Genomic DNA, 26,399 nt, shown 5'->3' on the forward strand with positions numbered 1-26,399 from the left:
ATAAAAAAAAGTTTAAAAAAAAAAAGAAAGAACACCTGGCATGCCCTAAGGCTAGATACACATCACCTCATCACCAGCATGATTTTAGCCAAATAAAGGAGCCAGATTCCCTCCCATTTAGGGAGCAAAAGATCAGAGGATTGTATTCTAAATTTATTTTCCGTTCAGTATGTGGACAGGTCTGAGAGTCATTCCAGTGACTAAGTCATGGCAAGTGCTTTATGACAGAGGAACTAGAGCTGCCAGTCTGGGAAGTAAAACTTTTAGGAAAAATGTGGCAATTAATCAGGACACTTCTCTGTTCATCTTATGAACCAAAAACTACACACTTATTAAAAATATCTGTCTTCTGTGGATATAAATAAGGAATGTCTGGTTGTTGGCACTCCTATTTCTCATAAGGTCTTCTCCCAGTGGTGAGCTCCACCTGCTTCTGGATATGGCACCAAACAGCCATGGCCCTTAAGAGGAAGGAGAGGCTGGGAGGGAGGCCTCCATTCAGTCAATAAGTTTGGTGGATGAGGATCACCCAGCACAACCCCACGAGACCACAGGCTTGGGCTCGTCCACGAGGGAAGCTCCCCGGATTCCCGCCATCGTTTTCACGAAAGGCCAGCTCAGTGCAGTAATGCTTCAGACCCCAGAAGTAAGAGAGGAATGATTTGAACTGGGCCATGATGATGGTAATGAGGAAGGGAAGGAGGGAGATGAAGAGGAGGAGTGGGGAGGAGCAATGGGACAGGGAGGAGGGTTGAGGAAAGAAATGACATTTATCATAGGATTATCTACCATGTGACAGGCATGGGGTGAGGATTATTCCTACTCCTCATATCAACCTCGCCAGAATGGGACTAAAACCCACCTCTGTTAGGACGTTAAGTCTTGGGGATATCGACATACTGAAGGACATACAACCATTATATGGCAGGGTCAGGATTTGAACCCAGGTCCATTTGACCCCAAATACCATGCTGCTTTTCCCATTACATAATCTGCCTCCCAGAGATGGATTTCTCCTAACATAGTGATTCTCAACATTTTGGAAAGGGTCCCCACCAGCCTTCCAACTTTCTTTAATAATTCTTAGGGGAACATCTACTCATGAATTCACCTACTTAGAAGTTCACCCCAAGCTCCTCGGAGCACAGCACGGGCCCCAGAAGTCCTTTTTTACAGCAAGCACTAATACTGCAAATGGCTTACAAGTATTGCCTGAGTTGTCACACAGGTATTCTTGATAAAAAAAAAAAAGACAAAAAACCCACTTGTGTACAGTATTAAAATAAACCGATTCAATATAGATTTTTATTTTGCATCCTTTCTTGTTGCATCTGCTATTAATCTTCTGGGAGCATTTAGCTTATTTACTCCAGGAATTTTGCTGTTTATCTAATTGTATCAAACATTTAATTACAAAAGCTATCTGCTTGCCTAGTGCTCTGAGCATGCAAACTGAGCTGTGTCTCACAAGGTGGTATCTGTTACTAGGTGTTTCCAAGTCAGAGAAGGTCAGTCAAGTTATTAGTGGTTCTAATTCGTTTTCCCACAAGCGTCGTGCTGTATCAGACCCAAAACTAGGTAGCAAGGGATTTTCCCCCCTTGCCATTGAAAATAGCAACAAAAAGCAAAATATGCAGCAAATTACTCTTCTTGAAAAACCTTCTCATCCAGAACATGGTCTCCCACTACTTCTACCACACCTCCAGTCACTTCTAGGAATTAGACTTTTGCTCCCACAACGTGATGGAATCACACAGCAGTGCTTTGCATCTGTAGAGGATTTTACAGGCTACCAGGCACATTCATACTTGCAGCCTCCTTTCATCGTCACTCCAACTATGATTCCCAAATTTTCAGAGAGGAGCTAGGAGGCACAGCAAGGTTACGTGAATATAAAGGCATCACACAGCTAGAACGTGGCAGGGAGGGAAAGGAACCCAGCTTCCCTGCCTCTGAGTGTGGGGCTTTATCTGCTGCCTCCTAGATACCATATGCTTTAGGTGAGCCAAGGAATTTGGTGAACATGATTCACTAAGGAAGGGCTCCAGGAGAAACCAGGAAGGAAATGGGGGAAGGAGCTTAGAGAAGCAGAGGAAGCCAACCAAAAAAAGTGTGACTATGGGCAAAGTCTTGGCCTCTGCCTGATCCCACGGGGAGCTCTGGAGAGTAAACTGCACCTCGGAGTTTGCCTAGAAGTAACAGAGAGCCGGGCTTTTGTCCTCTCACACTGGTGAGTCATTGGTTACAGGCAACTGAAAGATTTGGAGGAAATAAAAATATCCAGGCATTCGCCATTTCAGTGCGCCAAGGTAATCATCCTCTGAAGATCCCTAGTATGAGCCTTTGTCTGCAGGTGGGGCTGGGCACACACAGCTGGGAAAGAGATCCTAGGAGACCCAGGTGGGCTGCCTGCAGCGTCCAACACAGCATGTGTTTCTCATCCCATCAACAAGTGTGTCCTGAGCATCCACTAAATGCCAGGTAACTCTGAGATCCCCTTCCCCCAAGTCAATTTTAATCTCATCAGTTTTATCTCCGTATAGCACTTACTCCTGCCTGGAATTTTCTTCTCCATTACATTTACTCGTGTGTCATTTATTTCTTCCTACTGGAATTTCAGTTCCATGGGAGCACAAGCGCAGGCTACCAAGCTCACCAGAGTGACCAGGAGGACTCTCCCAAGAGGTGATATTTTCCCTAAGACCAGAAAGTTCAGGAGGAGCCAGTAATGAGAATAAAGGGGGCAGAGGACATAGCAAGTGCAAGGGCACTGTGGTTGGAAATACCCTTGGAGTGTTTAAGGAGCAGAGAGGGGGCCTCAGTGAGTGAGAGGGAGGGAACATATGGGGATGGGCCAGATAATTCTGGGCTTTGTTGCCATGACATAGAGACTGGCATTTACTCAAGTGCAATGGGGAGCCATCAGAGAGAAGCCAACCAGTCACAAGGAAGATGGTGCTTTTGTAAAGGTGACTCACCCAACCCCTCACCATGCCTCTGATGACAAACCTCTCTGTATCTCTTTCAACTAGAATGTAAGTCACGGATAAGCTGTGAAGGCTTTTCATGGACTGATTTTCTATTCAGCAGTTGGCTGATGAATGCCAAAAGGATATAGGCAGACTGATGTCAACAAGACATGCTAGTGAGATTTTATAAAGAGACAAATTATCCAAACACACAAGACAGAAAATCTTTGCCATGCTGCTATCCCCACACTGCTGAACTTAGCAAGTCAGGATTTGTTTCCTGACGTGGCAATTTCAATAGAAGGATGTACCCAGTTTACCTCTTTTCTGAATAGTTACTCACGCCCCACAGCCCTGGATGCACTGCAGTGGGGGAGGGAGAGAGCAGGTGCTACCACTCCTGTCTCAGTGATGCAGGAAGCACAGCCCCTCGAGGGAGGGCTGGAGACGTGTCTGGGTCAAAGGAACCAGTGGGAAATGAGAAAGCTCTCTGCTCCTTTCCTATGCCTTGAAGAAGTTTCAGGTGGATCGGTGATGGGGCTGATGGGGTACACAATAAAAAGGAGCTGTCGGTTTTGTCTCTGGGAAAGGCTTAGAGATGACTTCTGTTTCCATGTCATAGAGGATGAATCCAGGCCGTGGAGTATATGAGACTCACACAAAGTCACAGAACTAGGAGGTCCCTGCAGCCTGGAGCACCCCCCCACCCCAAGTTTCTCCTCCTCCAAGGCTAGTGGCTCTTCTCCAACATCGTACTTCCTTCTTGACAAGGTGAGCTCCAGCCTAACCTCTACCCTGAGTCCCAGAGCCTCAGGAAGCACCATGAACAAGCCTGGATAAATATGAGAAATGACCATGGTGGGAAACTGTGCTTCCACATTAAATCTGGGCTCTTTAAGACTTAGGAGAATTCTGCTCCTAAAGCTTTAAAAATATGCCAATTTGAGTTAAGAAGGAAAAAAAAATCCTCTGGCTTTGTACTTTAGAGTTGACGGGTTTGGATGGTGGGGGAGAGCACTTGAGGTCAACCTGAATCACTTCGTTTGAGGGGAGGACATTTAAGATCAACCCCCTCAGGCAGGGGTGAAAGAAAGGTGGCCTTACCTTTTTGTCACTGAGGCCAGTCACTTGGTCCACAAACTCCTCCTGGATCATGAAAGCAGCCAGATTGGCTGTGTAGCTGGCCAGGAATATGACGGCAAAGAAGGCCCACACGGAGACCATGATCTTGCTGGTGGTCCCTTTAGGGTTCTGGACAGGCACGGAGTTGTTGAACACCAGGCCCCAAAGGAGCCATATAGCTTTCCCAATTGTAAAAGAAGGCCCATGGGGTGCTGCAAGCGACAGAAAGGACATTCTCAGCGCCTTCTCAAAATGTACACTTGTGAGTGTCTGATAATTATGCGGTGGCCACCAGCATCACTGAAGGTTGCCAGAAGATGGAATTACATCATAGTGTGTCCCGTCACTGCCCCAGAACCACAGCCACAATGAGTCCTCTTTTCTTTAAACATTAGCATTCTTGCCACATTTCTTAAGAGAAAGAAAGGAAGGAAAGAAGGAAGGAAATAAGCAAGAAAGGAAGGAAGGAAGGGGAAGTCGTTATGCACAATGTGGGTTTGAATGAGAAGCAGTGCTATGACCTGTTTTAAATGTGGATTTGATTTCCACTTGGGAGAACCAATCTCCTTAAGAAATGTAAAGAGAGCCTTACAAAAAATACGTGCGTGGGGGCTGCTTCAGTATTCATTGGATGTGCCATCGTATAAAAATCATGCAATTCAGAGGGACTAATGTTTGATATTCTACTCCAATTGTCCCTAGCAACTGCTCCTGTTCAAACTCAGATGTAAAATGTGCACAATATAGGAATCAAACCAAACTAAAACACTCTCCAAATGGAGACATTAAGGAAGAGAACAATAGAGCTTAATTCTTCCAACACTTCACAGATGGAAGACATTTGGTTGCAGGGTCATGGAAAATGAACTCTGATATCACAGCATTTTTTCTCCCTCAGTGTTTCTTTGCAACAGCTATGTATCCCTTTTAAGATTCTTAAGTGTTCCTTGCAACAGACTTAACTAAAGAGGCAGAACAATATGCCAAAATTTATTAGGGAAGGGAATATTCAGGCTGTAAACCACACATGTTAAGGCTTTCAAGTCTTTTTGTGCAAGGGAAAAAAATCAATTTATGCCCTCATCTCATGGGAAAGGGGTCTTCCTTTAACAGAAGGTTAATTTTTATGTCATTTAAGTAAATGAAGATATGAAAAAATGATCCACTCAAACTTCAACTGGCAATGCACACAGAGTAGGCAATAAATAAAGTGGCAGAAGTGAAACCAGATTGATGAAAGTTATGAAGTTCTGGGCAGGGAGCCTGGCTGGGAAGCAAGCTTTCTGCACATGAGAGGCCACACACAGGCTTACAATATCCACACAAAGCACATTAAAGAGAAGGCAATCCATTCCATTATTCTTAATCTCAAACTCTCCTCTTTCTCTTTGCCTAGTTTTATGATCTTCTGGGCTTATTCCCAAGAGGCTGAGAACTCTTAGTAAAAAATAATTAAAGTCAATCCAGTTAACTTCATGAACTACTTAATTTTATTAGGGATGCATGTTGATCAGCAGCGACAGCTATTTGGGAATCAGAACTGGGCTGTTGCAAGGGAGCTGTCCTAGACATGCAGGAATTCCTGATTCATGGATACTATTACAGGGCCATATAATTTTCCCCATAAAGGACAATGAAATGTAGCAGAAAACTATTTTGTACCAGGAAACAAGTCGCTGTCATTTCCTGGGAGTTTCCATGTGCAGGTGAGCAGAAAACAAAAAGCCTCCAGGTAACGGGAGGACCAGGGGGTTTGCAGGCTAGAGTCCTTCCTTCACGATAGATTTCTACTGCATGCTTCAGCCAAAGGAGAAACTATTGCACAGGACAGCCTCTGCATTACTTTTTCTCTTCCAAGATATATTTTAAAAATCTATCTGCTTATCTCAACCTCCATTACCTCCATCCAAGTCCAAACCCCTGTAATTCTTTCTCTTAGAAAACTCGAACACCTTCCTAAGTGGCCTCCCTCCTTCCACTGCTGCTCACCCCTCCCATCAACTTCATAGATAATGACTCTTACCGGTACATAGAAAGTGACCTGCCCCATTGTACAGGTTTCATCTTCTGCCTCTCCCCTGCTGTTGCATTTTGAAAAAAACCTTCACTGCTTACCACAGTCAACAGTGTACCCCTCTGATGTCATCTTCTACCACCTGTTTATCTCACTCACACTCTTCTGTTTTTTGAGCATACCAAGTTTGATTCCATGCCAAGGCCTTTGTATGTGCTGTTCCCTCTACATGGAATACTTTTCTCTCAGTTTTTCATAGGATTGAATCCTTCTTACACTCCAGGTCTCAACTCACATGCCATCTCTTCCTAAAGCCCTTCCCTGCTTGACCATCTTATTTAAGAAGTACCCACATCCCAATGCTTCATTTTGGGTTATTTTTTTTTCCTTCTTCTTGAGATTTATTGTAATCTGGGATTATTCATTTATGTGTCTACATGTTGTCTCCACAATAAATTCTCAGTTCCCCAAGGGTCAGGAAGTCTCCATCCAATTTACCATGTTATCCCATTGCTCTAGTACAATGCCTGGCACATAGTACCCACTCAATAAATATTTATTGATTAAATAAATGCATGAATTCACAGACAGCACAAACTCTGATTTTGCAAATGTAAATATCTACTCTCCTACAGCATGATCACTCACAGAAAACTACCTCAGGACCCACTCTGTTGGGAAGCCTCTTGCTAGTTAGTTGCATTGTCCTTTTAGTGAAAGGCTGGTAACTCTCCCATTTAAACACAACATGATTATTGACAGCATTTTTACTAGGTTTGTGTGGTGGCATGTGATTTATGTAGTAATCACTACTTTTCAATGGTTAAAAAGAGATGAGGGGATTTCAACAAAACTAAATTCCTACTAGATCCCCATGACCTGTTTGTTGGCTGTTCCCAATAGTAAATCTTCCAAGCAAAAAGAACATGTGGCAAATTAAAGTGCCTTGTTTTTGAATGACTGTATCTTGAAGATCTGCTGTCTTCCATGGTTTCAAGTCATTTTTCAAGAAAGAGGTTTGGTCCTGGCACTCTTCTGATACCACCCACTTAGAAGGTGTTGTGCATTGAGAAAAATTCACTCAAAATGGTGTAATGTGTTTTCATATATGATATGAATACTGGCTTGAGTGGGAGTCTCTTAATAACTCATAGCCAGTGAATACCCCCCAATTCAATTTTCTACCTACTGATTGCCACTTTATCAAGTATGATGCACTAAGGTCAGGACACTGCCAAGAGGAAAATGTAACTGTTTGGGGAAAATCACCATTTTATAATTATATTTATCATCAAATGAATGAGAGCATGATTCAGTAGTTTGGAGAATATTCTTAAGCTAGATTCTATAAAACCATTTTCTTTGTGTAAACTGAAGTTGAGACTCACTAGCAGTTTTAACACTGCTCTTGATGCACATGTTTTAAATTAATGGGCAGAAAATCTTCAAATTTGCTTTCTCAACAAGTATCAGTAGTTTTCACCTAACTACTATTAACTCCACGTTATAGCAAAATGTAAAAAAAAGTTCCACTTTTAAGTTTTATTCTTCTTTTCCATTGAAGTGAATAACCCATACTCGTACGGGATTGCAAGTAATATCAATGACCCAGCACCATTTATATGACAGTATAGCAGGGACAAGGTAGGGCAATATGTTCTAACTCTGAAATCTTCACTGAAAGTAAATTAAATAGCATCAACTTTCAATCATGAAGTACGAAGGCGGTCTCACCTTTCCCTTTGGCTAAGTTTCTGTTGTACCCAACAGGACTGAAGTACTCAAACACAAAGACCGCAATGGCGGAGACAATAAGCAGCATCACGAACATCATCACCCAGACGGAGGCGCTGAATGGTTCTGCAGGCAAAGGAGCCAGGAAAAAGGAAACACGGTCAGTTAGCTCCTCCCCACAACCAGGACTAGCAGGAAGCCCACAGGTCCACTGGCAGACTCACTGAGGAACCTACTCTGATGTGAATCTGTCTGGTCATTCAAAAGAAGCTAGTCATTCTTTATTCACACATTTAAACTGTTCTCTATTCTACACAGTATTTGACATATTTTATAAGGCTGCATATAGTGGGATAAAAATAGAGAAAAGCATATGATGTTTTACAAATCAGGCCAAGGATAATAAAGACAAAATGGAATGATAAGACCAAGGGAGAATGTTAGAATGCAAATAAAGAGGCCACAGGGTCCTATATAATGACAGAATCATCCAGGGGACCAAAGCTAAGGAGAAACAAGACTAGACTCTAATAGTCAACCATAACTCTCCTGCAAATCAGCTTGAGTTTTATTTTTATTTTCATTTTTATCTTATCATATTGGAGGGATGATGTGCAGAAAATTTCAGAAGTAAAGGGAAAATTATAACCTGCTAGAAAAGGATCATAAAGTCATGGGGTTGACAGGAATATTGGAGGGTCATAGTCTGCCCCCACTACTACCACTCTCTCCATTTCACCTTCTCCTCTAGACAGATGAAATCTCTACAATTTAAACATTTTTTGATGTTGGTAATGGGCTTAGATGTAATTGAAAAGTCATTTGAGAATATTACATTCACACAATAATTCAATGAAAAAGCATCACTTAAAGAGTAGAGGCAATGAAGTAGTAGATGAATAGATGGTTATTTCCCCCCAAAATAGTTTTCATCAGTTCATTTTCATGTGGATGTCTCAGAAGGGCAGGCCAAGACACAGGGTTCTAAATCTTAGATCACTTTAGAATGGTAACAGATATTAGGTAAAATGAATATTTTTATTCAAACTGATTGAGGATATGAAAGTGAGCTGGATGGAGTCATATTATCCATGTATAACATAGATTTGCTAGAAAATCAACAGAGACTAAAAATTTTAAATGAACATAGCTCCATCTGAATGCATCATTGGGAAGAAAGTGCCCTTGAGCAAACATTTTCTGAGAAGAAAAGTATAAAAAGCCCAATAATTCTTGAAGAGTAGATATTTTATTATTTTTAAATTGTTTTCTCCAATGAATCTAGTAATCATCATAAAGAACTAGGCTGATAGCAGGCCACCTTTTTATTCAAGTCTGTGACTACTTAACATAGCTAGAGGTCATCACAAATTCCAATTTAATAAGCTTAATATATAATGAGGAAATAGTATGTCTGAAGCTTTAACCGTATGGGATAATTTAAAAACTTGAAGGAATACCTTGTAATGCAGTTTTGATGGTGCAAATATGTTAAAAAGCAACAGGTAACAACACAACTTATTTAATTTAAATAACACAGGATGAGCTTTACGAAATCAATAAGACTACAACTGAAATTAATGTTAGTTAAATTTGACTTGAGTACGAACAATATCATGTCCCTAAAATCATAGCAATTTGGTAATGAGGTATATCCAAAAAGGAAGAGAAAAAAAAGAAGAACAATTAGAAGATTAAAAATTACTTAATATTCAGGAATAGAGATGTTACAGTAATTTGTCAAGCTGGGTGAACTAATGGCATAGTGTGTCTTACCAGAGGAGGATCACTGTAGTGAATAAAGGAGCATATACATGTAAAGCATTTGGTGGCGTGCATGCACACTGTATACACACGATAAATTAAATGGAATAGCTGTTTGAGTCCATGGTTAAAGCCAAAATTGGTGGTGGTGGTGGTTGTTGTGATGGTGTGCTGTCCACGGTCCTGAAAAAGGCACCCGTATTTAAAGCAAGCATGCTTATTAATCCGATAACTCCTTTTCTCTGCAGGTTATGATGCCATTATTAAAAATATTAGAGGAAACCTTTACTGAATTCTTCTATTCACATGTCAGAATCTGTAAGCCTGCAGTGGACTTCATTAGGCACTTGATAAATCCTAGCCACTAACTCCTCAGAAAATCAGATGGAAACTGATGAAGAAACTGGCCCCAGATATTTTCTCATTTGGAAGTGACAACATCTGTCCCTTGAGCTGTGAGCATGGTGCAGAGATTCTGCTGCAGTATTTTGGTTTTAGCAAGTGGTACCTATGAGTGCCAAGAAGGATGGCTGTTCTCAGACACTACACCCCCCACCCCACAACAAAGAAAATCATTAGAACAACGGTGAACTGCTGTCTGTAGTGTCTAAGATGTAACCCAGAAATATTTTTAGATAGCTCTGGATTACACCCTCTACTGACTTAAAACAGATTCAACATCTGTCCAAGAAGGAACCTCAATCTAGGGAGAGATTTCAGCTCAGTATTTCTTTGGCTCAAAGTCTCCAGCCTGCTTGGAAAGTCTGTAGAATTAACTGAATGGAAATATTGTGAGAGATGTCATATCTGTCCTTGAAGAGTCGCTGGTTACATTTTACACAAAATCTCAGAGGCATTACCTGCGAGTGTTTCCAATGTGAGTTAATGGAGTTTGCGGAGGAGAGAGAATAGGAAATAATGAAGAGCAATGCAATCAGATTTTGAATGTTTGGCTCTTCCAGATGACTGAGCCAGTGAATGGAAAAATGTAGCTTAGCATAGTTCATTATGACTTTCAAAACCTGCAGATAATGACCATAAATAAGGGGGTGCACAGTCAATCGAATAGGGATATAATTTAGTGACTAGGAAAAATATTAAACCTACAGTGTAAAAACAGCTTTGAAAATAGTTTCCTCTGGCTACAATTTATTTTATTTTTAAAGATACAGTAGAAGAGTAAGGGGAAAAGAGGTTTAGCTAAATTTAGCAAAAATACTTGACTTTTATGGAAATGTTCTACTAATGCAGATAAGATAAAAATCTACAGAAATTGAGTTGAGGCCAGATTCAGTATCAGTGACCCATATTTGTGAGACAAGTCAATTGATATTTTTTTTCTCTCTGATTGAACTGGACAAAAAATTCTCCCTAGCTCACTAAGGAGATGAGTGGACAACTTGTGGTAAGAAACAGATCTCTATTTCTTCCATGAACTCACTTCCTCCAACCCTTTCTTAATTAACCTCCAGGGCCAAAAATCTCTGTTAGAGGGTCTGATAGGAAATGGGGAAAAATGATTAGGTGTGCTAATGAGTGAGAGTATATGCAATAATTATTAACATTCTGCTCTTGTTGTCAATATCAGTCTGTCGCATTTGTCATGATATCCTGAGCCTCCTTATTAAGATGTGGGCATCATTATTCATCAGACACAGTAACAAAAGGAACACAATGAGTTGTGTATTTGTCAAGGTCCACATTACTCCAACAAAGGTTACCAAAATTGAAGCAAGTGCAAAATCAAATCCAGTGAGTGATAAGGATTTCAACAGCTTAAATGGATTATCAAAAATGAAAAGAGTAAATCCATATGTCTCCGTGAGTAAGGCGGTATCTAAAATCCTGTTAGTCAACATTTCCGCTCAGGAGAATGAAGCATAGAACATTTCACTGGATGCTAACACGACATATAAATGAAGATAGTGGAAGAATAAGACTGCTGGCTTGGAGTTGGTGTCTACAAATTGGCTCTAGTCTACAGTACCAGCTCCCTAATAAACAAAGGTTGTTTTTTGTTTGTTTGTTTGTTTGTTTGTTTGTTTGTTTGTTTGTTGTCTTTGGAAAAGCATAAGAAATTTAATTGACCTTAATCAAACTGTTTTCTCTCTCTCTCATGCATTTTTCTTCTAGGGGGTCAATGACTGTCTTAACCTTCTCAAATTGGGACAAGCCCACTGAAACGGGAATGCCAAGGGGGAGTTAATCTGAATTCCATGATCTTCAAGATAGCCATTGTCAAAAACCATGTATGATAACAAAACAATCAACACAATGATTTCCTTTAAATAAAAGATAAATAATGCTTGGCTATGTTCCATGCAGTTTCAACTACCCTGGCCAGGCTACCTAATGCATATATGTTTACAATGCTAAAGAATACCAGAGGATAGAAAAAAGTAGATCCACCTTGCATTAAAAAATAAACAATTTTTATGTAAGAACATAAATTTATGAAATAGTTAAAAGGAGAGTAAGAAGAATTTCTTCCCTTATAAACCATTCAGCTTAACGGATAGTCACATTTCAAACATGATTCCATTAATTTTAAAACTGTGTGTCCTCTTCAGACTGCTTCCATTTTGTTTATCAGAGAACTGGTATAAACCACTGCACAGTCATCATTATTTTCCCTCTTACATCCAGTAAATAAATGACTGTCATTCGAGTGAGGGATGGAGGCTGGGTATGCGGCTTCTAAATAAAAGTTTATGGGCTGATTTAAATTAACTCTGGACAGACAGGTTTATTTTTTAAATGTTTTCGAGGCTCTAAGCAGCATATCTACTAATCTACATTCTACACCATTAAGGCCAGTATCTGAATATGTGGTGGTTGTATTTTTAGCAGATATTTCCAAGTTAGAGATACATGAAACATGTTAACTGGGGAGAAATTGGGATAATTCAAATGCAGCATGCTCTCAATATGCTTATGTGGTTATGCTTAAACGTAACTTAACAAGGTCCTATCTGGTTCTATCTTTTGAGCAAATAAAACAAAATGCCTGTAATTCCTCACAGGAAGGCAACAATGTCAACGAAGTCCACATACCTAGAAAAGCAGAAGGTGAGACAGTGCCGTTGCTTCTTGAAACCATGACACTGATCCCTGTCTCCACAAAGGGCACAGAGAAGTCCACCACTTCAGAACGTTCCTCGTTGATGGTGAGTGAGCCAACTGCCATGACTGCCCGCTGATAGACCACCTGGACACAAGGCGCAAAGAGGATCATCCTTACTCACCCTTCCCACCATCCCTGAGGACCTCGGACCCGAAGTCTGGATGAAAAGATGACTTACCTCACCAATCATTCCATTCCACACATTGTTGACTTTTTTGCCATGCTTCCCATTAGTCACCAGGTAAAGGTCATAGGTAAACTTCACCGTCCTGGAAAGCTTCTTTAGGATATCGATGCAGAACCCCTTGCAGCATTTTTTAACGTTCATGCCCTCATTGGTTGAATTGCTGCAGAGAAAAAAAAAATCCCAAGACGGTAGAATATTAGTACTGCACAATGTGTTCACAATCATTATCTACACTCTTCTTCTATTTTTCTCTTGGGAAATTGAGGCTCAAAATGAGGAAGTGGCTTTTCCAAGGACACGCAGTTGGTTCATGACAACAAAAGCAGAAAGCGTTCTTCATTAGGACAGTAATTGCAATGACAGGTAACATTTATTGAGTGACTACTGTTGGCTATGCACTGTGATAAATGCTTTATATTCATTGTTGGATTGATCTTCATGCCATTTCTCCTAATTAGGTAGTATTCTTATCCCAAGGACAGAGATGAGAGTTACTACCTCTTATTTTGAAATGTTTATAACACATACAACCTTTTTAGACCAGAGTTTACTCATCTTATCTAAATCGAATTATAAAAACATATTGGAAAATGGGAGAGGAGGATGTGAAATTATTAGAAGAAGGAAAGTTTTGCTTTATCCTGTCATTACAGACAGAGGTCGGCAACCAAAGGGAAGAAGGAAGAGTTCCTTACTTGGGAAAGGTATTTTCCTTACTGACGAAAACTTCTCAGCTAAGAATCAGGAGACCTGGGGTCTACTCTGTGCCTCAGTCCATGGACTTAATGCCTCTTGATCGAGTCATCTGTCAAACGAGGGCTCACTCATAACATTTTCCCTCCCTACCTACATGGCAGGAAGCATAAAAGTTGACATTATTAAATAGCAATGTCCTTGATCAGGAAGAAGTCCTATTCAAACACAGAGGGTAGTGCTGTCTTAAAAGCTATAATCCACCAAGGTTACATTTGTCGTTTTGTGCCAGCCACCTTGCTTTATTTACTTGACCAGGTCATACTCAAAAGACACCCACAAAACTCAGAAATGCCTTTAAAAGGGAAGGAAACAAGGGTCTTCCCAACTGATAGCAAAGACTACTTAAACAACTCCTGCAGGAAGATCAAGACCTCTGGGCAACGCACTTGGTTCCACCTTGCCCTGGGGCATTCCATTAGCACCACGCTCTGATGTCGAGTCACGCATGTCCTAGGAGATGTGCTGTTTGATTATTCCATTGTTGGCACATCTATGCTGTTACCTAAGCACTGAAATAATGTTTCTGGAAGTCTAACAGCATAACTGGAAAATACTTAACGTTTCCATATCATATGATAAAAGTAGGTTACATAGTGATCCATACAGAATAGTCATAGCTATATAAAAACAGATGAGCTTATGAAGTATCTGGATGGAAAGACAGTGAAATATGAAGCATAGCCATTTTTGAATGGTGAGAAATGTTTTTTTCTTTTTCCCATACTTTTAGTTTTTTTTCCCCAGATTATCTGCAGTGAGTATGTACTACATATATAACTGTATACATACACATGCATTAAGCATCACTGGAATGTATCTGTATCTAAGAACGTGGACAGATTTGATAATATAACTTTGGGTAATGGAAGTAGGTTGCAGAATGGTAGATTTTTTTCAATGCTTTCTTTATCTCAGGATCACAGATCACCTGTCCTGAATCACTGTCTTCACCACTGCCCTCTCCTATCTTGTCCCTGATCTTTGTTCAACCAGCCTGCGTCTGCCAGCCAGGACCACCATGGAAACTTCACTCTCCAGCCTAGAGGCTACTCTGACCTTGCTGCCCTCAGCTTGGGGGCTGCAGGAGGCCACAGATGCGTATGTTTACATATCATGATCGGTGGACTTAACTCTGTAGTATCACAAGAAGGAGGTACCTTCCCTCTCTCCATCAATTTCCCAGAGCAGAAGGGGACAGGCTGGAGTTACAACTGCCAAAACCATGATAGAAATTTCCCCTAAGTACATTAACTTAATGGCACGTCCAAATGTGATTACTTTCTGGGTATCTGTGGCTTTTTGAAAAAAGTGCCCAAATCAAATTCTCCCTTTTCCTTCTTGGCCAATATAGGCCGAGCATCGATGCCTCTTTAACCATCTCTTTCCATTTGCAACCCCTTCCCTCTCTGCTCCTTCCCTTCTATTACAGCCTCTTCCTTCAGCTACTCAAGATTCCTTGGAGACTTTGCACAGGAGTTCCAAATGCCCCAGGTTTAAGATTCAGGGACACAGGCATATAGTGACCTATATGCTTCTTTGGCCTCACTGGGAACCTTAGCCAGTTTATGAGTTAATTATCCACCCCCCCACATCCCCAAATGCTAGATGTATTCTAGATACCAATGGTCATTGATGCATTTTCACCCAACAAGCACTCACTGAGTACCTACGCTACATAAGACATGGAACTCGGCACTGGGGACATGGGACAAAAAGAGACATACAGTGAAGGCAATAGTTGAATTTATAATGAGGACTGTGGAAACAGACCATCCTGGGAACCTTCATTGGTTCTTATTATAACTCTTGCGTGTGTGTGTGTGTGTGTGTGTGTGTGTGTGTCTGGAGTGGCTGTGACTTAACCACACAGACACCTGAGAAATGGTGCCCATGCAATCCCTCAGCTCTCCACCATCACCCAAAAGAAAGGGCGACTCATAAAAACACATACAGGTAAGGGATCCAATAAATCATCAATTCTCTGGCTCTACAATTTCCCCGTGTGGCCAGTGGAAGTCAGAAAGAGCTGCCTTCAGATACTGGGTCTGCCCTTAACAAGCGTGGAAACTCAGATGAGTCTCTTCATTCATAGACCTCGGTTTACTTATTAATACACTGAGAAGGCTGACACTTACCTTGCAGGACACTTGGAAAGACTAAATAAAGTATCTAAAGTGCCTCTCACATAAGTGCTTAAAAATGCATTTCCTCTCTCTCTCACCAATGATTTGACAGTTTAGGGGATTAACTGGCAGTATAGCCATTTCTCTCCACATATCAAACCAGATAATTCTTCCTCCATTTTCTCTTCATGTCCTAACACTCAACTAACAGGTTAGAAGAAAAGTCAGGTTTCTCAGCTCATTTCCTATTACCTGATTTTTTAGAAGACTGACGTGTGTCCGCAAGACCCCACCATTTACCAGAAGTGAGAAACAAAGGGTTGTCCCTGGGAGAATATCACCAAGAAAACAAACACAGTCATGTTGTCTAGCAGGAATCCTTCTTGGAACCAATCAGCCTGCTTCAAAGATGTCAACCTTTTGGAAATCCAATTGATCTAATCTGTGTTAATATTGGGATTAATGGATCCTAGTAATTTTCTATTGCTTTCGGGTAAATCAAAGACTTTAATTTCACCTAGAAGCATAGTAAGCATATCCTGTCACCAAGTGGGAAAAGGAAAGTGGCAAGCCACCACCTCCCGCAGGAACCCAAAATGTGAATTTGAACCTGTTAATACCTGTTTATATTCTTCAGTCAAAAAGTCAATTCTTTTAAAGGCAGTAATTTATGTGGGGACTCATTTTCTCCATACCAGTGTGACTCGGGACTTGGTGATCTATTGTTTTCAGCTCCAAGACTTCTGATTTGAAAGAATTTAAACTCCTGTTATTGGTTGAGAAGCACAAGAGGCCCTACCTGATTGGCTCTACTGAAGCAGAGATGGCATTGTTATCCTAAAGGAGGTGCCCACCGAGGTTACACTCTTTGCTGTGTGCCAGCCACTCTGCTTCCTCCATCTGACCAAGTTCTGCTCAGAGAACGCCCACCCAAGTCAAACCCTCCTTGGACAACTTTCCCACATTACCTCTTCTATTGTCCCCCCAGCTCATCACTTCCAGGCACTGCACTAGGCTCCCTTCTGTTTTCTGAAGTCACCAAACTCTTTCCTCCCTCAGGGCCTTTGCACCTGCTCCTTCACTATTCTTCCCCAGTTCTTCTCATGTTTGGCTCCTTCTCCTCCTTTATATGTCACTTTAATTCATACCTGTGTGAGTTAAAGGAGCCCCACGAACCTCAAGTTACTCCCTTACTATGCCGCCTTATTCAGATCCTTCATAATGTTCATCCCAGTGCGGAGCTGCCCTTACTGGTTGAGTTGCTTTTTAGCTGTGTGTATTTCTTCACTGCAGGATCCTTGTCTACTGCCTTCCCTGTTTGCTGATGCATCCCCCATGCTCAGCACTGTGCCTAACACAGAAACAGTGTTTCATGCGTATTTATTTATTGACTAATCTATTCAGAATTTCAACCCCTGGGAGGCTGACAACTCCAAAAAGGCTGATGATTATTTATTGAATAATCCATTCAGAGTTTCAACTCCAAAAAGACTGCTCATTGATAAAAAAAATTTTTTTTCTCCAAACCAAAATGTGCCTTCATTATACATTTAGCAATCATATTTTTAAAAAATTATCTTTATCCCAAGCACTGAGCTCTGGGGATTTGCATCTTGTATAATAATAACTTAGGTTGGAATTTGGAATTTGGGAGGAAAAGTATCCATTCGCTCATCTGTTCAAGCGTCATCAACACTGGTGTGTCATATTCTGTGCTTGTCACTGGGGACACAAGGATTAATAAGGCATATTCCCTATATTTAGGCAGCTAATACACCAGAGGGAAACACAAACTGTTAAGCCCATAAAAACAGGTGAGAAAGACAGACACAGAGTGCTACTGACTGAATGCTTATGTTCTCCTCAAATTCATATGTTGAAACCATAATCCCCAGTCTGATGGTATTTGGAGGTGGGACCTTTCGGAGGTGATTAGGTCATGAGGGTAGAGCCCTCACAAGTGGAAGTAATGTCCTTATGAAAAGAGACACTCCTCTGCTTTCTACCAGCTGAGGAGTAGACAGCCATCTGCAAATCAGATGGTCCTCATCAGACACCAGATCTGCCAGCACCTTGATTGTGGACTTCCCAGCCTCCAGAACTATGAGGGATAAAGGTCTGTTGTTTGAGCCACCCACTTGTGGTAATTTGTCACAGCAGCCTGATTGGACTAAGACATAGAGACATACCCAGGGCACTGGGGAAGTAGGGAGAACTCACCCAACATGGAGAGGGAATGGTTGAAGACTTAATGGACATGGGGGATAGAGTATATATAGCTCAAGTGGTAGAGTGCATGTTTGGCATGCATGAGGTCCCAGGTTCAATCCCCAGTACCTCCATTAAAAATATAATTAAATAAATGAACCTAATTACCTCCCCCCAACCAAAAAAAGAAAAAGAAAAAGACTTAATGGACAAGCAAGAATTGTCCAGGTGAAAGGAGGAGATCAGAAAAAACTCAGAACAAGAAACAGATCTGCATCCAACAGCAGGCTTTTTCCTTTTGTAAATCCCCCACAGGGGTGGTGGTATTTGTGTTATGTTTGCATTTGGTTAGATTATAATCAGTGCCTTGGACTTGGCCATGGAGATTTACGCTTCTCCAAAGGGTTTATAGATTAGGGAGAACCCTTCATCAGAGGTTCTGATAAAAAAAAAAAAATGTCAGTTTCTCTTCAATCATCATAAAAGAGGAAGTGACACAGATGAGATGCTGGCTCGTGTGCGGCTCGTGTGCAGCTGGTGAGCTAGGAGACCCCAGGAGACCAGCGTCACCTTGATCACATCCGAAAGTCGCATGGAAGGTGCATGTTGCCTCCCAAATGGAGAGAAGTTTTGAAAATTCTGAAAAGTGTGGATCTGGGAAATAGAAAAGTGGTGGAAGGAAGCGGAAGGTGCAGTTTGGAGTGGGGGTGGAGAGCAGCCAGGAAAACACAAAAGAAATAATTATTTTAGGGAAGACTGAAGGGGACAGTCAAGTCACTATACTGGCTGAGAATATGACGGTGGGGTCAGATGGCCCAGGGCTTGAGTCCTGCGCCTTCCAGTTACGAGCTGAGTGGTTCGAATGTGCTTCTTAATCTTCCCATAATTCAGTTTTCATCATGTTTAAAATGGTCAAAACCACATACCTCTATTTCTATTGTTGGCCTTAAATGAATGCAAACCACCTGGTGTAGTTCAAGGATTTACTCAAGACCTCTATTCAAAAATTCCTTAAAATATCTATTCTTGTGCATATCTATTATAATAGAGTGTATCTTATATTGCATTTTATTACCATTTTAGAGACATGGTTGTTACCAATGATACAGGCTATTTTAAGGGTTTGGGTACATTCAACCAATAGCATCCCGGGACTCACTTGATTTTGACGAACTTCCGACATGGCACAGTGTTCCTCACACAGGTCTCGGTCAGCGGGTCTATGTCTTCCACGATGACAAAGGGGGCCTCCTCCAGGGTGACGATGCTCAGATGGTTGTCGTCCGGCTCACAGTCCGAAAAGGACTTGTACCTCGGCCACACGGCATGCCTCAGGCTCAGGGTCTGGTTTTCCCACTTGCCCACCTGCAGCACAAAGACAAAGACACACCTGTGCCTTCTTGTACCGCTGGCTTCTAGACAGACAAGTCCTCCCCCATAAGAGGTAGGGGAGAAGAATCCCATCCTCTTTAGGGCTTTTCTGCTACCTACCTCAACATACACCTGTGTTTATACACTAAGAAAAATGGGGGTAAAGGGAAAGCAGACCACTGGGCAGCCCCCACATCTTGGACTCTCCCCGGGCTAATTAAATATGGGGGTGGTAGCTAAGCACTGATGATGTGAGAGCTCCCCGAGTGACTGGAATGTTCCACCAGCACTCAGGACCACTGATGTCATGGAAACAGTATGGACTTTGAGAATCAGAGAGGTCTGGGCTTCAATCCCCAGTTTGCCACTTGCTAGCTGTACAACCTCAGGCAGGCGCTTAATCACTCTGAACATCTGTTTTCTCCTCTGTAGATAGACATAACTCCACCTACTTGGTAACGATGTTGTGGGAATTAAATAAGACAATTCGAGAAAAGCGTACAGCTAAGCGGCCAGCACGCCGTAAGGACTCCAAACTCTCCCTTTTAAAAGTACAGAAGAGAGACAGTGAGAAGGAGAGAGATTTAAAATGTGCTAAGAAAAAGAAAAAGAGGAAAGGGGAGAGGAAGATGAAGTCCAAGAGCAAAAAGCAGGGAGGACTGGCGGGAGAGACAACACGGGGGTGGAGGAGGGGACAATGAGATGAGAGGCCTCCCTTCACGCTCAGCTACGGTCCTATTTAAGTTGCAAATGAAGGTGAACTTTTATTAATCCTGCACAGAGTGGAGACTGCTTAGCATGTATCAAGACCTGTCAAAACAGAATTTATTGTGTTCCCTCTGAGCTGCAGTCGGCATCTTAGTGAAACCAAATTGAAGGCTGTATGTTTCGAACCTTAATTTTGTTTGACAGCTTATTGGCACTATTCACACACACATTGGAGGAAGCTGCCCCAGCCTCGCACTGTCTCCTCCCTCCTCCTGCTCCCACGCGCAACTGCTCGACACCACGGGTCAGCGCTTTATCTGTAACACCAGCCGCAAGGAAAGCACCTCTTCTGAAGAGCTAAGTGCCCCGTCCAGGCTTGTCTGTGTTGACATGACCCACTCACCTCTCTTCCTGTAATGTAAGTGCCGCCAGAAATGAATCTCAGGCCCTTACCGACAACTCAGACACGCCGGACCCCAGGAGAGGTGAGGGGATGATGGGAGAGAAGAAAATCAGTATTCTCGAAGATGACCTCATCATTTGCACTGGAAGGTTTTTCACTGCTTGTAGAGAAACTTGCTTTGTGGCCCATTACGAAACTGTCTAGCCCTATCAATATTTTCCCTTTTAAGTTAGGAGGGGCAGCAGAGCAATTTGACCAAACACACACGTTCATCTCCCCACGCTGTGATGTGTAACAAGAGCTGGAGAGAATGTTGCTCCCGTCAAAATCTTCATTCATGCAACAGAGATTTATTGAACACCAACTATGTGCTGCCACCAGCCTAAAAACAGTGATGGATATAACAGATTGATTCGTGCCTTCTTGGAACTATCGGTCCGTGGGACAAAGACCAAACAAATACTAATAAACATGCAAACAGATAAACAGATGTCTTTGGATTTGGAACGTTTTATATGCATCCCCTTTCTCTCCATCTCTCTTAGAAAACTCCAACATGACCTTCAAGAGGAGCTGAGTAGTTTAGTGGGTAAGAGAATGGCTTAGAGAGTCAAACAGAACTAAGTACTCATCCTGACTTTACCAGTTAGCTGAGCCACCTTGGGAAAGTTGCTTAACCTCTCTGAGCTTCACGTTCTCTATCTGTAAAATGTGGATCACAGCAGGTATATGCCTTCAGAACTGTAGTGAGACTTGAATGAGCTAAAAACGGACATGAACATTGAGCATAGAACTTAGCATGTAACATACATGACAGCTGCTATTATTTTATCATTGTTGTAGATAGCATTTAAGATATAGCTCAACTATCACCTAACCTGGACAGGCATTCCTGCCTTCTCTGGTACTACAGAACTTTGCTCCCATCTCCACCGTAGCATTTGATGCGGTAATTATAACAAAGTCACTTTTGAGCACTTCTCCATAGTCAGGAAATGTGCCAATATCACCACTTAGTTCAATCTCCACAAATTTCAGATGGTAAGGATTATTATTCCAGTGTCTCAGTGAAACTGAAGCACAGAGAGGTTATGTAACCTTCCCAAACTCACACAGCTAGGTGGTGGTGGAGCCAGAGCTATGCCATGGAACTGTCTGAATCCAAAGGCACTTTCTCTCTAGTGCTTTTATTAATTGATCTGCAGTGATCATGTGTAGCTCTAAGACCCTTTCTTCCTTGCAGAGATAGCTCCTAAAGTCTCGAGATAAAATAAATATGGGCTAGGACTGTTCAGTTAGCAGAATTTTTGGTGATGCCATTGACCACATCACGTATACTACACCGTGGGAGGCAAGCAAAAGTTTCAGCCCAAGGCTGACTCATGGAGACAGAATCTGAAAAGGTTTATGAGTTCCCAGAGTGCAATAACTCCCTAAATCTTCGCTAAGTTCCCCTTTCCTTCCTAGCACGTCTAAGTAAGCACCCCTGGGTCAGCCAAGGAGGGTGGAAGCAAGTGGTGGGTGGAGAAACTCGATCAAGAAGCTGCTGTGTAAACATTGCCCTAGATCCTGAGAGCTCTCACCTCCTTCTCTGACTCTCATAGGCTCCTACTCCAAACACCAAAAATCCCAACTCCAAGATGGGGAAAAACAGACATCCTTCACTTTCCCCTCCTATAACTCTCCAGATAAGGGACTCTAACTGAGTCCAGAGTCTGTAGACAGGTTTAATGAAAATATATGTATTCCATCAATATTTGAACACGTGGTTATTTCTGGAGCTCAATGGGAAAATGAAGTTCCAGGACCCCTTGCCAAACTTCTGGTTGGATTTTTACATGATTGAGACAAGGAAGTGCACCGTGCATGTGCTTTGGATACACACACATGCATGTGCACATATGAATCTCATTGACTGGTCAGGGCAACTTCATCACTACAGGATCCATCTCTTCTCTCTGTCATGTGGCACAGAGGGGAAGAGTTCAGAATCAATATCACAGGCTTAGGGGTTAGACAGATAGGCTCAAATCCCACCACTGCCCTTAGCCATGTAGTCTTGCACAAGTCACACAGTCTGTCTGAATCTCAGTTCCCTCAACCAGAAAATGAAAATACTTCAATTTCACATGTTTTGAAGGTTATAAGCAAGATGATGATGGCAAATATCTCTAAACACATAGCTTTTGGCACACAGCAAGTTCTTGATACGTGGTACTATTATTATTAATTTAATATTTATTAAACCTCCTGTGGGGAAAATGGTGAGCCTTCGTAGCAGAAGCACTAACTGAGGAAGTAGTGACCTGAGCTCCTGCTAGGATATGTCCTTGACTTTAATCTCATTGTTTGGGTCTCTGCTCCTCATACAGGGATGAGGGGAGTGGGTTTGGACTAGGTGATTGCTAAGGCCTTGCAGATCTAAGGTTTCATGCCAAGCCCAGGGAAAGTCGCTTCCACCCCATTCCTGATTTGGATCAGGGCAATGAGCAGATAATTGGAAAAGGGTGAAGGGAGCACTTCTCACAAGTTGAATTCTAATTCTGGATGGTAGCCATAAGTCAGGGGAGCTTTGCACCTGGAAAGAGAGGTCATCAGAGATGAGCCAAAAGGCATCCTGTCTCTGAAGTAGGTAGAGTGGTTCTGAGAACCAAGCCAGAAGACCACGGGGGGAAGAATAAGGTCAGTGGAGCCTTCTTGGTTAAGACTTCTCTGCTGCACAAAAGCCAGTGGTACCCAAAACAGAAGATTCACTCAAAACTGACTCTTCACCATTCTCCAGTGGAGCATGGGTTCAAATCCTAATTTGACCAAACCCCAGCTGTGGTACTTTGGACAATTATATGGCGAAGTCAATAGTTAACATTTATTTGGTGTTTCACTCTATGCTTCCAGGAACTGTGTTGAGGGTTTTTCATGCATTATCTGATTCCACCCTCAAAGCAACTCTGGGAGGCTGGTAACTATGATCATCCTCATTTCATGATGAGTCAACTGAAATTCAAAGAGATTAAGTGTCTTGCTCAAGTCGCATCATAAGGATTAAAGCAAGAATTTAAACTTGGTCCAAGAAAACCCAGGGCACTGCTTATCACTCCCTCCCCCTTTGAAATTTGGTTTCTTTACACTTTAAAGGTAAATAATAGTGCCTACCTTACAGAATTGCTGTAAGGATTACATGAGATGATAAAAAGGAGTGTTTGTTTCCACTGTTCTGGGAACTGTAAATATTAATTCATGTAATTCTAAAGACAGACTCATGAATACGATACTACTATTATCATCTCCATTTCACAGATGAGGAAATCGAGGCACAGAGCTTAAGTAAGTTGTTCAGCTCACATAGTCTGAGAGTGATAGAGTCAAGATCTGAACCAGGACTCATTTTTAAATCAGTGAAGAAATGCAATGAGAAGTTTTTGCTGGGGGAAAAAAAAGAAACACTTCACAGTGCGGAAACCTGACAAACACTACATCAGCCGGATGACCGAGGCCAGCGTCAACAAGGATAAGTCATTTTGACAGTAGGTCCCCTTGACAGGATGAGAGGACAGTGGGGTTTTGCCCATGTGGTCTTCTTCCCAAACATATAACCTCAGTCTGATCATAAGAAAAATATCAGAAAAATCTCAATTTAGGTAGGTCCTAGCAAATATCTGCCCAGTACTACTCAAAACTGTCAAAGTCATCAGCATGCAAAGGAAGTCTGAGAAACTGTCACAGCCGAGAGGAGCCCTCTGGAGCCACTGTGACTGAACATAATGTGGTACCATGGATAAGACACCAGGATGGACCAGGAAAAGGACATTAGAATAAAAACTAAGGGAATCTGAATAAAGCATGGGCATTAGTTAACAGTAATGCATCACCACTGGCTTATTAATCATGACAAACATACCATATCAATGTCAGATGTTAATAATTGCAGAAACTGGATGTGAAGTACATGAGAACTTGCTGTATTATCGTTGTAATTTTTCTGTAAGTCTAAAACTATTCTAAAAGAAAAAGGTTATTTAAGTTTTCTCTGAATTCCAAAGAAGGGTTTTTTAAAAAATAAAAATAAGAGATACATTCCAGATATATTCCTAGAGAGACAGAGTGGAAGAGTTTCGAAGAGTGTGAACGCTGGAGCCAGCGTCCTGGCTTCAAACCCCAGCTGTGCCACTTGGATAAATTTCGTAACGTCTCTTGACTTCAATTTCATCATCTGAAAAATGGGATGGTGATAGTGGTATAGCTCACAGGACTGCTGAGAGGACTAAATTATTTATTATATGTAAAAGCATGTAATAACATAAGAGACATACCCAGAACAGGAGCAGGGCTATGTGTTGTTACTTTGCTGTTACTTAAATCAATTTTTAAAAAACACTTTTAAAGGGAAGTTCATATTATTCATGTTTTAACCCCATTAAAAACATGTCTTGATACTAACTCATTTATTGTGGGCAGTTTTTTTTCCCCCACATCTATGATTTTAGCCAAAAATTAGGATTTTCTTCCCCTTTTTCCCCAGGATTCTGTAACAGACTTTAGCTATTTTTGCATGTCCCTTATCCATTTCCCTGCCTCCTTTTTTTTTTTTTCTTGTGGTTATATCAATTTTCCTTTGGAGAGATCCCTGCCTATGATTTAAACAATAAGCACATGTTCATTATTTGGCAACTCAGTACATGGAGTCCCCCCAAGCCACAGTGATTGGCTCAGAAATGTTCGTGTGACCTAAGCTGAGCCAATGGGAATTTTCCCTGGGACTTTGGCTGGGACTATTAGGATAGAGTAATCACAGCAGAAGAACCTATCAGAGACTGAATACAGAGTTAAGAAATAGAGAGAAGAGAGCTATAAAGTCATGACTGGCATTGCTTGGGCTCTTATGTCAACAATAAAAATTGACATCCACTGGGCACTTATTATGTATTAGGCCCTATTATAAGCACTATTTTAATTCTTATAAACACCCTATGCACAAGAAAAAGGTATGGGCAGATGATTTTATCTCTATCTTGAATTTTTTTGTATTTGAAAATAGTCCCAAATTCACCCAAATAGGCTGTCTGGGAGAATTAAAAAAAAAAAAATTTACCTTCAAAATAAACTGAATTTTGGTGATAAACCTTCAAATGTTTTCAGAAAATAAACTGAAGTTTTGAGGACAAAAAAAAAAACTGACTTCTAATGAGAAAAGTGATTTTGTTCAAAGAAATGTAAAAAGGGGAAATTAACTTTGTAATGATTTTTTAAATCTGTTCTTATTAATAAAGTTTAAATGCAGCTCTTTTAGAAAGCTAATTGCTCTTTAGCTCCTAGAAAGTGTTTTGTGAAAGGGCAGTGATTGCTTATTGAAATGTTCAGCCAATATTTTCTAAGAGCAAAGATAATTTCATCTTCAGAAACTGTCCATCGTAAGTTACTATTAACCCCTTCATGTCTGGGTAAATCCAGAGAGATGTCACAGAGGCTGCAAAAGGCTGGAAGAAATGAGGTGAATAGATGTTTGTGGCTCTCCTTTCAAAGAGGTATGAGTGTTTGATGGTATTTGATCTATTCATAAAATACTTACAAGAGACAATTAAAATCACCTCACAACTGGTCTCCTGGTCTCCCAAGCCATTCCTTAAAACGTAAATCTAAACCCTAAAATCATAGATCTACCTCTATTCATTACCTTTCACGACTCTTACTGCCTATAGACTCAAATCCAGGCTCCCCGTTACATCAATGGACCCTACAATGTAGGTCCAGTCAACCCCAGGACACTCTCTCCTCTCTCTCCATCACTTTTTCGATCTCTTTTTCATACACCCTATTCATACTCTCACACTAAAATATATCCATGTACACCTTCAAACACTCATATGCCTACACATACTCACATATGTATGCATGTATATATGTGTATACAGTTGACCT

The 26,399-nt window shown here is 41.4% G+C and overlaps 1 protein-coding gene across 1 annotated transcript in view; it reads right to left on the reverse strand.

Moving 5' to 3' along the window:
• The window catches only part of GRIN2A (glutamate ionotropic receptor NMDA type subunit 2A), a 130,308-nt gene that overhangs the window by 61,196 nt on the left and 42,713 nt on the right, over positions 1-26,399 (reverse strand). The window contains exons 3-7 of the mRNA XM_032460747.1: positions 19,161-19,366; positions 12,906-13,074; positions 12,658-12,811; positions 7,840-7,965; positions 4,074-4,303 (exon numbers count right to left, since the gene is read on the reverse strand). Coding sequence (XP_032316638.1) covers positions 4,074-4,303; positions 7,840-7,965; positions 12,658-12,811; positions 12,906-13,074; positions 19,161-19,366 — 885 coding nt within the window. The remainder of the gene's footprint in view (positions 1-4,073; positions 4,304-7,839; positions 7,966-12,657; positions 12,812-12,905; positions 13,075-19,160; positions 19,367-26,399) is intronic.

This window comes from Camelus ferus, chromosome 18 (genome assembly GCF_009834535.1).
Source record: "Camelus ferus isolate YT-003-E chromosome 18, BCGSAC_Cfer_1.0, whole genome shotgun sequence".
Lineage (NCBI taxonomy): Eukaryota > Metazoa > Chordata > Mammalia > Artiodactyla > Camelidae > Camelus > Camelus ferus.